General features: G+C 36.7%; 2 protein-coding genes across 2 annotated transcripts in view; one reads left to right on the top strand and one right to left on the bottom strand.

Moving 5' to 3' along the window:
- Window positions 1-14119, top strand: part of plp2b (proteolipid protein 2b) — a 374364-nt gene that overhangs the window by 240627 nt on the left and 119618 nt on the right. The window lies entirely within an intron of this gene.
- Window positions 7275-13801, bottom strand: LOC128357643 (solute carrier family 17 member 9-like). Its single transcript, XM_053318011.1, has 13 exons — window positions 13677-13801; window positions 12836-13033; window positions 12611-12750; window positions 10409-10508; window positions 10180-10304; window positions 9889-9985; window positions 9695-9791; window positions 9437-9524; window positions 9297-9331; window positions 8631-8746; window positions 8132-8187; window positions 7602-7631; window positions 7275-7444 (listed from the first exon to the last, which is right to left on the bottom strand). The coding sequence occupies exons 1-13, from the start codon at window positions 13799-13801 to the stop codon at window positions 7275-7277; spliced, it is 1377 nt and encodes a 458-aa protein (XP_053173986.1).

Raw genomic sequence — 14119 nt, 5'->3', positions numbered from 1 at the left:
AAAAAAAACACAAATATACTGTATGAGTTCTGGTTTTTATCAACACAAAAAAAAAATAGCTTTCTGTCTATTTCCCTGTTGGTCTTTTTTTTTGGGTAGCTTTTATTTCCCTCTGTTCCCGCGCTGATCCAACAGGGGTCTCTGTTTATTAAAAATCTGGAGATAATGTAGCATGTACTGCTTTTAAAAACCGAAGCCAGGCTTGTCACTTTGTTAACTCTTTTTTTTGTTTCTTACACTTTATTAACATAATTATAATCTTGGCATTTTCATTTTCATTGCTATAACCTTTCCACCATCATCCTCAGAAAAATGTAAGCTTTAATGTAACGGCATTTCTAACTTGAGATTGCCTCAAAATGTTTAACTGTAGCATTATACTTAACTGATTTATTGTCAAGTGTATGGAGAACCCAGAGACTAGCCTATATGGTATATGTTTGTGACTTTTTTTAATTGCTTGCTGTATTGTGTGTGAGTGTGTGTGTATGTGAGTGTATGTGTGTGTGTGCGTGTGTGTGTGTGTGTGTGTGTGTGTGCAAGTGTGAAAGAATAGAGAGGGAGTATGACTGTGGAGCAATCAGAGTTATATAACGGTATTGGAATATAGAAAATTTATGCAAAAAAAAAAAAAAAAAGTTTTAAGTCACCCCTGAATTAAATATCCATTGTATCAGAGGTCACTATCACATTCTTAGATTTGATCATGTTCATTATTAAAGATATACTTATCTGTTGTTTGTGGGTGTTTATTATGACTTGGAAGATGTTTGCATCAACTTATTTATATAGTTTATAGCATAAAATCACACATATACCACAAAGTCTGTCCCAATCTGTACCTTAGAGCCTCAATTTGGATAAAAAAAACTCTGAAATCATGATTTTGAAGCAGCATTTTCAAAGAATATTTATATTTTAACTTGCTGAAAAAAGTCAATGCTTGAGCAACAATTGTATTATAGGAGAACTTTATTAACAGACCAATGCATCTCCGCTTGTGGCCTTCATCAGGGTCATCATAAAACACATTACAAGCAGCATTTCTATAGGGTATTTTTTTTAAACAGAAAAAATTCAAAAGGGTAAAAAAAAATAAAAAATACAGATACAGATACAGAAAATAACCAATAACGTGCATCCAGATGTGCATCAGTCAATGAGTCATCCACCTTTTCTAGCTTGCTCCCAGCTTCATCATTAACATATTTATTATCAAAATAATTATCTGCAGAGTTAGAACATAAAGTCTGGTGTTACTCTCTATATTCATTATAATGAACTATTTATTAATCCTTTATTTAAACAGGTCATCTCTGTACAGGAATACACATACAGTTTAAGCATCAACCGGAAGTTCATACACATTTGACATTATTTTCCCATTAAGTAAAAATTCCAAATCTTCAAGTGTAATGTGAATGTTTATAGTCCAATGAAAGAAAACTAAACTGATTTCTCACTCTCTATACTGTCTGACTTTCTGTGTCATTACTTACAATATAAATTTAAATACATTTCTAAGTAACATGTCACAAATATAAACAGTTTCAATATCTTTTGGGCATTTCTGCTTTTATTGGACAGCTGGTGGCAGGAAACAAGAGAAATGAGTATGACATGCAACAAAGGTATCTAACTGGACTCAAACCAGGGACACTGCAGGAATGTGACATTCGCTGTAACCACTCAGCTATGAGGGTGCTACTTTTATTTTTTTAAATACAGACTACATTATTTCCTAAAACAGCTGGGCACTCTAGTTTTTAGCAAACGAGATCCAAACAAAAGTAGGAGCTATTTTTAGTGGCGGATTAACCCTTCTGTCAGATATATAACCTCAAAACCCAGTTAGATGAGCTCCAGTATGACACTTCATGTTCATTTAAATGAATATTAAACAAGATGTTTCTTTAACATTATTAAGTGTATTCTTTTTTTCCACACAAGAAACAGTGATCTTAAAACTGCAAATTTTCAATCTTGTGTCTCATTATGTCTTTCTTTATTTCAGTAGGTTCAGTCAAGTCTGCCGCCACATTACCACTGCTGATCCTTTCAACCTTTTATCAGCACTTTCAGATATCGATGTCGGCCTCTCTGCTCGCCTGCTGCTGACCAGTTTTCACCCTCAGCAGCAGCAGCAGGAGGTGCTCAGGTGTTACAGCTGACTCAAGTCTAAAGAGGGCAGCTGTGTCTTCTGCAATAGGCCTGTTACACATTTATTAGTTATGGAGAAGACAATAATGACCCTAAAGATGAACTACACACCAATTTATAATGATATTTATGTTTATTTCCCCCCCAAAGATACATATGATACACTAGTGGATGACAGGACAGTATTCATTTACAGATCAAATCAACTAGTCTGAGTCATGTATTAATAAAGCTAGTACCATCCTCCAGTGTGAGTATTTGCTGCCTTTCTCTGTTTTATGTAACAGAAACTGAATATATTTGGAGGTTTAGACATTTAAAATGATCCCTTTGGACTCTGGAAACTGAGGAACACTCTTGAGATGTTCCTATGTTCTTATATTAAATAGACCAAATCAGTAAAAACATAATCCTCACTAACACACTGGTGATGGTTGAAGACCAGTAATGAAAATGTAGTTGCACCCCTAATATAATCTGTTGCCAAATCATTAATTGCATTTCAAAGCACCTCCTGCAGAAGTACTAACCCACCTCCTGATAAATGTGACATCGTAGAAGATCTTTAGTAATAAAATAGACAAAAATCTGTAGATAAAATAATACAAATTGAGCAGTGAGAGAAAACAGGCAGTCTTTGTTCTTGTGTAACCCAGCCAGGTGTTTCTCTCTCTCTCTCTCTCTCTCTCTCTCTCTCTCTCTCTCTCTCTCTCTCTCTGCAGATGTTTGAAAATCTCTCCATCTTCTTCATGAATGATGCAGGACGTGGAGCGCGTGATTCCTCTCTTGGCATTCACCGCGTGCCTTAATTGTATGGCTGATAAATCAAGGTCCGCCGTGAACACGAGGAGTGGCAATCCCTGTCCCCCCCTTCTTTTTTTAATGTGGAGAAGTTGGAGCTTTATGAGCATCTGACCATCACAAGATGACACTGAAGGCTATAAAGAAGAAGAAAGCACACATACACACACACACACACACACACACATAGAGAGAGAGAGAGAGAGAGGCTGAATAAGGCCTGAGCGCCACCATGCAAAGCTATTTATAATTTCCTTTTTCCTTTTATACCAATATAACAAGGCTGTAATAGAAAAAAGGCACATTTTTAAAACACAGGAGCTCAGAGGGAATCAGACAATACGCCTCTTCATTTTCTTCCTTTATGTCCTTGGCTGGAAATGTGCTGAAGCTTTTCTTGTGTGTGCCTTCAAATAAACGCCATAATTAACTGTCCAGTCTCTGCGGTCCGGCTCCGGTGTGCGCAGCTGCATGCCTTCAAATCCTCTACAACACTGCAGCTTTTTTTTTTTTTAAAGGTGGCTTACAGCTGACATTCTTCTTTTATCTTCTCTTCTCTTCTGTTTAAAAGGAAATATATGATTCAAAAAAAGAGATGAATCCGTGAAGGTAAAAAAAACCAAACAATACCGTACACGGAGGCAGGCCCACTGATATGTCCAGCCAGGCAGCCTGTGCGCCAGGAGATGGAGACATAACCAAAAGACAAAGCTTCTACAGAGAGGCTATGAGACTATTCCTTGGTTTTATTATTTTTTTTAGAAAAAGGTTTAAACATTTCTCTACACGACAAAAAAGGCTGATTTGCGTGCGGCTTTCATGTCCCGGTCCTCATAGGCTAAAGCAATAACGTCATGACGTGGATCTACGCTGGATGCTGCCCCCATTAAAACGCGTCCTGCAGACTGGGGTTAATATAATGTATCGGATCTGCTGCCGGCTGTATTGCATTTCCATCCCCGTGGACGGAAAAGCACTGCGGGCTACATGATGCGCTGACCGGGGTGCTGAAACCGGAGCCTCGGTGAATCGATGGAGGACTCCCACTTGGTCCGTTTCCTTCCTCCGGGCTCCCTCTGTCAGCTCAACTTCATATAAAGTTCCCTTATCCTGTTTAAATGTGTCTTTTCATAGTATCTCATGTTTCCTCTACATGTTTTCTAGATGCTTTGTGTTTTATCTAAAGCACCTATCTTTTGAATTGTCTTCTTGGTTTAAGCTATAAATAAACTCCCCCTTTCTTGGAAGATGCCCCCATTAAGAACATATATATAGCCTCCTATAAACTCTTGAGGCTTGGATGTGATTTATGTAGAGTCAATAAAGCAGCACAGCTCTGGTAATGTGTTAGGAGGTAAAAGAAATCAGCTTGAAGTGATTCCCTCAGACGTAATTTTATTTGATTATATAAATAAAATAAGGAGGGAAATCTAATCAAATTTTTTTTTTATTGATTTCTCAATTGCAACCAAGTAAGACAATGAAAACAGCCTCATCTATCTATCTATCTATCTATCTATCTATCTATCTATCTATCTATCTATCTATCTATCTATCTATCAAACCTCATCATATCTTACACACATCATTTTTTCCTTGTAAAGATAATAGCTTTTCCATGGTGTATTTCTTCCTTTAATGCTATTTTGTGCTATTATATTGACAATTTCATTATTTTATTCTACTCTAATTTAAAATGTATTACAGTTTTTTTTTCTCATTGCTTAGGCACTATCTTTGAAAACTCTCCACAATACCCACAGAACCTTACACCAAACGAGCTAAACATGATACTGTAGTACTTTCAAAAGCAAACTATTCTTGTAAAACTCTTTAAACTCTTTTTTTAAAGTGTTTTTGAGTGAATACAATACACACAAACCATCATATGAATAAGCACATGAATCACCAACTACACTCTGAAAATGAAGAACACTGTGTGCAGACCAGAGCGTATATACCATAAACACACATACACACATGTATCCAGATGTCTAACGTATGGATGTGTATTTTGGACATGACTAACTATTACTCAAGCTCTGATTTGTAAGTGAACTCATCGTCTAAAAGTGTTTTCACATGCATCAGTGTGGCAAAGTAATGTTGAGAACAATGTTTAAAGTTGCATTGGCTACAAGCGTTAATGGTTTCAAAGGTCGTTTCTTCAAGAATCACTGTTAGTGTTTAAACATTCAGAAAAAAACTGTAATATTGGTTAATATATTGCTAATATGTGGAGATGAGGAGGCTCTATAATGACTGTACAGTGTACAACTAAAGCTTGATACATAATTAATAATTAATACATAATTCCTACATTTTAAAGAAAAGTCTGTGGCTACAATATAGTTTATTTTCCACTAACCTTTTTTCCATTTGAATATAAATTGTAGTCAGCAGTTAACACAAGCTAGCTGTATTATTATCAGAGTATGAGCTGATTTATTGTCCTTTCATTTACACTTAATGTAAATGTAATGTCAGAGATAATGGTGCTTTTGTTTTTATAACATTTGTGTCTAGAAAAATAAATCAGGTGTTGGAGAATTTACCCTGGGAGTGTTCTGCCTCCAACCATGTGTAAATGATGTGTGATAGAAAATGTTCACTTTTTCATAATAATCAGAAAAATGTCTTTTTTTTCTCCTCCATACTAATGAAAAGCTTTTCATATTAATCTCCTACCAACATAGTTTTATGCGCCTCTCTTTGTCAAAACACACAGATCATTAAAATGCACATCAACTTATCTCAAAATTTGTTTTGTTGTGCAGATGAACTATTTCACTGCATGCAGTCAACACACACAAACATTTCATCTCTTTTAAAATAAAACTTTTATTTCTTCATCTTGAACTTCTCCATCAACGACCTTCAAAGCTTCAAAAGCAGCCAGCAGTTTTCCTACTTTGTAGCACGCAGCTTGAAAAAAAGCTAAAAATAATGTGCTGAGACAAAAGCTTTACAAGAGTCAGAGCAGCTAGAAAAATAAATTATTCTGTATTTGAAGCATCTGCAGTGTGACGCTGTTTCATCTGTCTTATGGGTGTGATAATAACACTGAGTAGGTGAAAAACCTTCTAAAAAACCCAATGTTTTTGCATTTACTTTTAAATGACAGACACACAGATATGTAAAGCTGAGGTTAATATTTGTTACTCCTGCTACTGTTTAGATTCATTTTTCAGTAAACCAACCATCTGGTGTTTGAGTGTCAGCTGGATGACAATGTCTACATTTTAAATAAGTAATACTGAATCAATACATCATAATATTTGAGTCCATTTTCATATTTTTGGTAAAAAGCTCAGGTGACTGGACCACAGTTTGGTAGAGCAATCCAATCAAACTGGTCAATTAATTCAGTTGTAAAAGAGATAATGTATCTCAAGAAGCATCCTATTAAACAAAAAAATAGAACATAAACCCAAAAGCACACACATTTCCTCTCAAAGAGAGATGTTACAGATATTAAATAAAGTCATTTCATTAAAACACATCACAAACAGACACACATACAAAACAGTTTACAACAGCCAAGCTTTCATAAACAACGTTGTATTTTTATATGAATAAATATATAAAACAGACTCAACTCCTTGAAGACAAAGTTCATGTGGAGTCTTTGTTTCCATTTCACTCATTAACAACTCTTCACTGGTTCTCGTTGTGTTGCTTTGAACATTGTGGCACACACATGACACACAGATCAGACTCACCGAGTGCATAAGATAAAAATTCAATAAATAACATTAAAGTACAAGTGCATCATGTTTCTAAGCCCAAAGGTTTCATGGAACGACCAGCCAAAGCGCTCTGACAAATGAATTTGGCTGCAATTCATCTGTTAACATGTGTTGTTTGTAGATGTTACAATAATCAGCAGCTTGCATTTTGCATGTAGTCATTATTAATGTAAACAAACACACTTCCTAAATTAAATATTTATACAGTAATAAACATTTATACATTTATATATTTAGCAGACAGTATTCTTCTTCCACTTCTGGTAACAGCAACAGAACAAAAACTAGCCTGAGATATTTCACTTCCTTCATCTTCAAGAGAGGAAGTCTATTTCTACATAGCTTTAAGATCAGCAAAACTATGATTGTCTTGTCAAAAGTGATGAAGAAAATCTTGATAGCATCCAAAGCTCCAGTTATTCCTTATAAACACTGTACTGTACAATGTCTTCTGTACTCTATAAAAAAATAACATATTTTGACACATTTTTATGCATACATGAAAAAAAAGTCTATTGATTGTCTTGTTACCACTGACTGGTATTCACAGCAGGATGTTTTGGGTCAGACCATGATGATCTCGCCGTTATCTTCCAGGTCGACACGATGAGCGTCTCCAAAAATGAGGAAGACTGTGAGTCCTGTAGCATTTACAAAAATGATGAGAGAGAACACTGTGGTCCACGACAGGGTGACATCAATCAGGTAGCCTGACAGCGAGACCATCACCAATCCTGTGACACACACACACACCGACGAAGAGGACAATTTGAAGTCAGTGGGGCTTTAGTTCAGTTTCAGACACAGTTTTTCCTGTTTTCCATTAAGTGAATACACTTTTCTTCCTGTATATATGTTGCAAAAAAAGGAACAAACATTTTGGATACTTACCCATGAAAGCACCCAACATATTCATAAAACCTGTTGCAGAAAATAAATATTGATTAAATGTCTATAAACAAAAACACAAAATGTTAAAACAAGACTTAGAGTTGACAGCTATGCTAACAGCTTTGAGGATGTACTTAGGCTGAGTGATGAACATGCTGATGCTGAGCAGGTAAAGGTTTGTTTTACAGGTATCTTGTCATAAGCAGCAAAGTATTCATGATGGCATTCAAGGGAAATGTAAAGATCACCAAAGTGTTTACAGTTTATTCTGAGAGAGACACGAATGTTTGAACCACATTTGCAAGCAATCGACCCAACAGTTTAGATATTTTACTCAAACCTAGAAATGGTAAGAACCGCAATGTGGCACAAGGGAAAGAGTTACAGTTATTAGGATTCATCCTCTGGGGAACATGAAAATCTGAACAAAATTTCTTGGGAATCCATCAAATACCTGGATGAATGGGATGAAGTGGTGAACTGACTGACTGACTGATTTCAAACTGAAATTTAAGCTGCAAGAAACTCACCATAAAGAGCACCGGCACATGAAGGTGTGAGATCCTGCACATTCACAGACACTCCACTGAAACACAATGTTGAGTCATTACAGAAACAGCAAACAGCTAAATCTACAGCACATTTAGAGATGATCACTCTGATTTACTCATTTAGTTATTATCAACAAATCCCAGGAAGAGAAACAATAAACTAATTCTACTAACACATGTTTTACTTATATTTGAGTACAGTTTGATAAAAAAACAACAATGTCGGCTGTTTTAGGAAGTTCAATTAAAACAATTAAAGCATTTATTCATGACCTGTTTTTAAAGATCTTCATATTATATAAAGAAAGCTGAGATGAGTTGGGGAAATCAGGAATAACTGAGAAACAAACTACACATTGTGGGTTTTGGTCTTTTCATTGACTCTGACTTGAAGTAGAGAATAATACCAGTGTATCCTTCCTTATAAAATTCCCTTTACACACATTCCCTCATGTATAAACAGAAACTTTTTACATACCTGCTGGTGAATGTCGATACACTCACAGCAGCAGACACAAAAATGACAGCGGAGGGAAATCTGACAGCTCCAGACAGCAGCATGATAAACATACTCGATACGCCCATGGCGAAAAACTGTGGAGGGAGTGAGAGAGAGAGAGAGAGGGAAGAGAGGGAAGAGAGGAGGGAAAGACATGCAGCATTACAGTTTAGTTTATTAGGATCCCCATTATTTACTACAAATGGTAATAGCTACGCTTCCTGGGATCCACACAATACAGTACAGTCTAAATACATCTATATAAGGATTGGATTTCACTCACTGTTTGATAAATATTAGTATTTGTTTAGATATTAAGAGAAAAAATTCAAAGTCAAGCTTTTTGAATTATAAAAGACAAACCAGTACATACTGCACCTTATATGATATAATAATTGATAACTGATTTGGTATTTAAAGGTTTATTTTGTAGATATTAGACAGACATACATAATGTAACGGTATGTCTGTCCTGGGGAGGCTTTTAGGCTTGTAAGTACATGTTTGAAACAGCAAAGATTCAAACATGAACACCTCGAGGAGACAGTCAGAACAAACATCTCACTACACACACTTTTTAAATCACTCCAAACGTCGACTTTTATACACTGGATAGCTGCACAAACACAACGGTCTTATATTTACCTGCATTATTTTTCTCACAGATGCTACACTATATCCTGCAGACAAAAAAAACACACAAATTATAAACATATATAGATATCATATTATCTTTTATTGAAAGGCCTACAAAGAATTTAAGAATAATGACACTTGTTTAATACCTTTGTTGATGAGGAAGTCTGAAACAAATCCTCCTCCAACTGCTAATGGAATTGCAGCTAGCCAAGGTATGACATTATACACCCATCCCTGCAAGAAGAGACAAGTCAGTGAAAAAGACAACCAGTTTGGAAGTTAAACAGCGTGATGAACATGAGGCAGCCTACAGGCCTGCTAACGTACAGTGATGCTGCATATTTTTAATGGCTGATAAATGGCATATTTCTAATGAGATGAAGAATGATGGAAAAAATAAATACCGTGGCATGAGGAAATGATTCTTTGAAGTATGTTGGTAGCCATGACAGTAAAGTGTAGCTTGTGCTGCAATGGCACATGTGAGCAAAGATCATGGCCCTTAGAGAAGAGAAGATGACAAAGAGTAAGATTAGGTTGATATACTCAAACCATCATGTACTTTTAATTTTAATAAACAACAACATATAAGCTTTACCAGACAGACGGCTTCTTAAAAAGACTCATCCAGCGTCTTCCTGACATCTTCAATTCTGAGTTGTCACTTTTTTCCATCTGCTTGAGGGCAACTTTACCTGAATCACATTGTATGCCAAATTTCATGGTAATCCATTAGATAAAATGTTGGAATATTTCACTCATAAGCACAAATGCCAACCTCATGGTGGCACTAGAGGAAAAGTCAAAATGTTGATGCTATTCTCTACCCAGGTCATTTAAGGCTGAAATGTGACAATCTAAGGTTCATTTAAGGTTTCGGGTGATGTACCTTTTAGAAAATACTTCCAAACAATGAGAGCCCAGAGTCCAGACAGGAAACCGATGGCGTAGAACATACTTTCCCAGCCGTACCAGTCCAGCATCAGGGAGCCCAGTCCGCCTGCTAACAACGTACTGTGAGAGCAATGAAAAGAAAAGGTGTCACCAGAGATAGATGGTGTGTTTAAATGTAGATTTGTGTGTGTGTGTGTGTGTGTGCGTGTGTGTGTGTATCATACCCAAGATAGCTACCACTGTGCATGGTGCTCATTAAAAGCCCTCTCTCTCCTTCCACCACACGCTGTGAGCACAGGCTGGCCAACGATGGGAAAAATACACCTAGAAGAGATTATCGGACACTCTGAGACAGAAGTTTTATGATTCCTATGAGCTTTGATGTTTCAATCACCATTAATGAGCCAAATCTAAACCCTGTCAGAGACTAGTATAAAAGCATTCCTGGCAGCTTTAAGTTTCACCTTGTCAAAGAAAAAAAGACCACAGGCATTCAGATTGACGGCAGTATTGTTTACACTTCATGTGACGACAGGTAATCACGCCAGATGATTCATGAGAGACAACAAATACCTGTTTAACTCCATTTAGTCTGGTATGTGCATACGGCATACTGTGTGTGTGTTCACCATTTAAGCCCATGTTATGAATTATTTACAAAATATAAAAAATATCGATTTCAAAGAATTAAAAAGAGTAATGTATGTATTTAGTAACATGTTAAATAATCTTAAAGGTCTGACTTCAGATGTAACCCCCTTTGTAATCATCAGTAACTGTAATCTCTGTAACTGTAACGCATTACAGTTACAGTTATTTTGCAATTAAATTATGTACCGCCATTACAAGTAACTAGTTACTCTGCAACACTGTGTATTGTACATATAATGTTGTGTGTGTGTAATGTTTATTTTCCAGAAACACCTCGTGGCTCTACTCTCCGTCAGAATAAAATAATTTAATGTAAACCAAAGTTGATTATATTTACAACAAGAGGGAGAAAAAACAATCATGTTTAAATAATGTTCAACCACCAAGAACCAAGTCGTATAAAGATGTAACATTTCCATGATGTGAATACAATTATTACTGTGTTGCTGAATGTGTATTTTTCAACGATAAACTGGCTTTATAGTAAACCCAGTGACAGCATAGATGTTGCTTTTCCTCGAAGTGTTTTCATTCACACAGACACACTAACACACAAGGTTATGTACAGCAGAGCTTCCCTGCTTACAGGAGCAACATGAGGTTAAGTGTCTATAAAGGATATTTTGACATTTAGGTATGAGAAGGAGCCAGGACTGAACCACCAACCCTGAAATTAGTGGATGACCCGCTCTACCTGCTCAGCCAACATTACTATAGTGTATAATTTGGGTCCTGTCTTTAAACGTGGCTTGACTGACCCAGGCTAACATGTTATTGTCAGGCTAAAATTATCCTGTTAATTCATGTAACAGTGAGCTCTTTCTGAAATAAAGGCAACATGAGCAAAGTTAACGGATCAGTGAGGAAGATTTAAATTCTGATCCTTTAAAGAGTAGGTTCACATTTTTTCAAGTCTGTCAACAGTTAAAAAGGGTTTCCTCATTGTTATCATTCCTCCTGTTCATACTGGCTATTAAAGGATCCCTCACAGTGTGTCCACAGTCAAACATTTAGAAGTTGATCTGAAGTTCATATGAGGCTTCAGCAATCTTAGATAGTCATATCAAATGGATATCTGCCACATTTACAGTCTTTTTAGCATCTTTGTTTTTCCCTGTTGATCTGTGGTACTAAAAATACTATAAAGTTGAAAGATATCTACTTAATTTGACTCATTTGAACAGGCGAAGCTTCATGGTAGCTTCAGATCAACTTTTAAATACATTTTTAATCAGACGGACTGTGGATTTTGTTCTCATCACTTAAGATGAAGTACATTACGAAGGAATGTTGTATCCTGGACAATATGAAGGAGGAATAATTAAAGCAAGAAAAACCTGTTTCATGGTTCATTTGGCACCTGACTGTTGTAGTGAGACGGACTTGAAGGATTGTGAACCTGTTCTTTAACTAGTAAGTCCCTGTATTTGTTGGTTGAGCTGTAGTATAGCTTACAGGCCTACATTCTTTATGACAACTTGAACAAACATTGGGTTGAGTTTCTCAAAGGACCTACTATATGCTTACTTTTAAAATAACAATAGCACCTTTTCTTTGTCCCTCTGAATAAGGATCAGTTGTATCTGAAAGTGAATTTGAAGACCAAATAACTGTAAATAAGCTTGAACATTTTAAAGCTTGTTACTCTTACAGCGGATCCAGATCAATTTTAAGCCAGCTTTGAAAACCAAAGCATCCAGTTTGCCAGTCAAATTAAGATTACTCATTTATTCACAGTTATTTAAGTGCCTATTTAAATTCAGCACAGCACTCACCTTGCAATATTCCCATGAGGAATCTGGCCAAAGTCATGAGAGCGAGGGTCTGAGAGCCTAGCCGGGCCAGAAAAGGAGTCCCAGCTGTGATCAGAGACCACAAGACTGCAGAGACGAACAGGACCCACTCGCCTCCCACTCTGACAGAACAACAAACCTTTAAATCCTCAAACTTTACATCTTTACAATATAAATATACCAAGCAGAGCCGTGTAAGTCGCTTACTTGTCGCTGGCATGTCCTCCCAGGATCTGTGTGAGACAGTAACCCCAGAAGAACCCACCCATCACCAGTCCAGAATCGCTCTTGCTCCAGTGAAAAGTGGACGCCATTGACACTGCACAGATTGGCATTGCCATCCGGGCACAGTAGAGGAGGCAGGTACCAATAAACAGCATCGGGACCCATTTTTGAGCCAGAGGTCTGTCAGCACAAAGGGCAGCAGTTGTGTGTGGTGAATGTAAATTGTGACTTTAAGAGAAGGGTAAACAAACATGTACACACTCCTACAACAGCCAGGGCTTCATGAATAATATCAAAACTACTGAAATTACACTAAATAATCAAGGTAGATCATGGTATAAATGACAGTATATCATTTCCATCAGCAAAATCATCTATCATGTAATAAATCAATCTTTATATAGCACCAAATCACAACAAAAGTAAGTTCAAGGCACTTTACACATAAAGCAGGTCAAGACCGTGCTCTTTAAAAGAGACAAAACATTCCCACTCCCTTTTAATGGGAAGAAACCTCAGGCAAAACTGGGCTCTAAGTGGTCGGACATGTTGCCTTGACCAGTTGGGGTTGAGAGAGAAAGAGAGAGGAGAAGGAAGAATAAAGAGGAGAGAGAGAAAGGAAAGAGAAGCACATTGAAAATCAACATTATAAAATAATAGGTAGGTAATGAAGCTGCAATCTATGAACGTAGCATGTTTCACATTTTAAAAAATCTACATATTTAGCTCAGATGCCAGACTGAAACTTGGAAGAAACTTATTAGGAATTGTGTATAAACAAAATGATTGTAATATATTCATAGATTTAAATCTGTAGTCTCACCTGGGCCACAAGTTTTGGTCTCTTCCATTCTTTCCTGTTGAACCATTTCCTGCATAAACCTTGAGATCCAACAGCAAATCATCAAAATCATTCCTACACTCTACGGATACGTGCTTGTCAGCCATTCAGAAAATACTGGAGTCTCCTCTGTTATCCGTGTGACTCGCCCACACTTGGCCTCTGTTGAAGCACACCTCATATCCTCAGGCGGACGAGCCAGACAGGTAAAACTTGTTGGTACAAAACTGAGAAGAGCGCCTGCCTGTGATTTGTAAGACTGATGACATTGGATGTTAAATTTGCATACTATACCTTTTAAAGACAGGGGTGGGGTTGTTTAAAAGCTTCCGATTTTACTTTAAAATGAAATAAAAAGCTTTAAAAACAACCCTCTTATAAAGTAACTCCACTCTTATTTATATGAGTGGCTTTCTGCTTAAGTT

This window comes from Scomber japonicus, chromosome 4 (genome assembly GCF_027409825.1).
Source record: "Scomber japonicus isolate fScoJap1 chromosome 4, fScoJap1.pri, whole genome shotgun sequence".
In the NCBI taxonomy this organism is placed as follows: domain Eukaryota; kingdom Metazoa; phylum Chordata; class Actinopteri; order Scombriformes; family Scombridae; genus Scomber; species Scomber japonicus.
This window is presented reverse-complemented; position numbering and strand designations above follow the sequence as displayed.

What these genes read in the sequence shown, in the direction of transcription:
- LOC128357643 (XM_053318011.1), bottom strand. Translation starts at nt 13,801, where the DNA reads ATGGCTGACAAGCACGTATCCGTAGAGTGTAGGAATGATTTTGATGAT. An exon ending in CCTCATGGGAATATTGCAAG is followed by an intron (nt 10,509 to 12,610) that starts GTGAGTGCTGTG and finishes AATCTCTTCTAG; the next exon opens with GTGTATTTTTCCCATCGTTG. An exon ending in TTGGAAGTATTTTCTAAAAG is followed by an intron (nt 9,986 to 10,179) that starts GTACATCACCCG and finishes AATGTGATTCAG; the next exon opens with GTAAAGTTGCCCTCAAGCAG.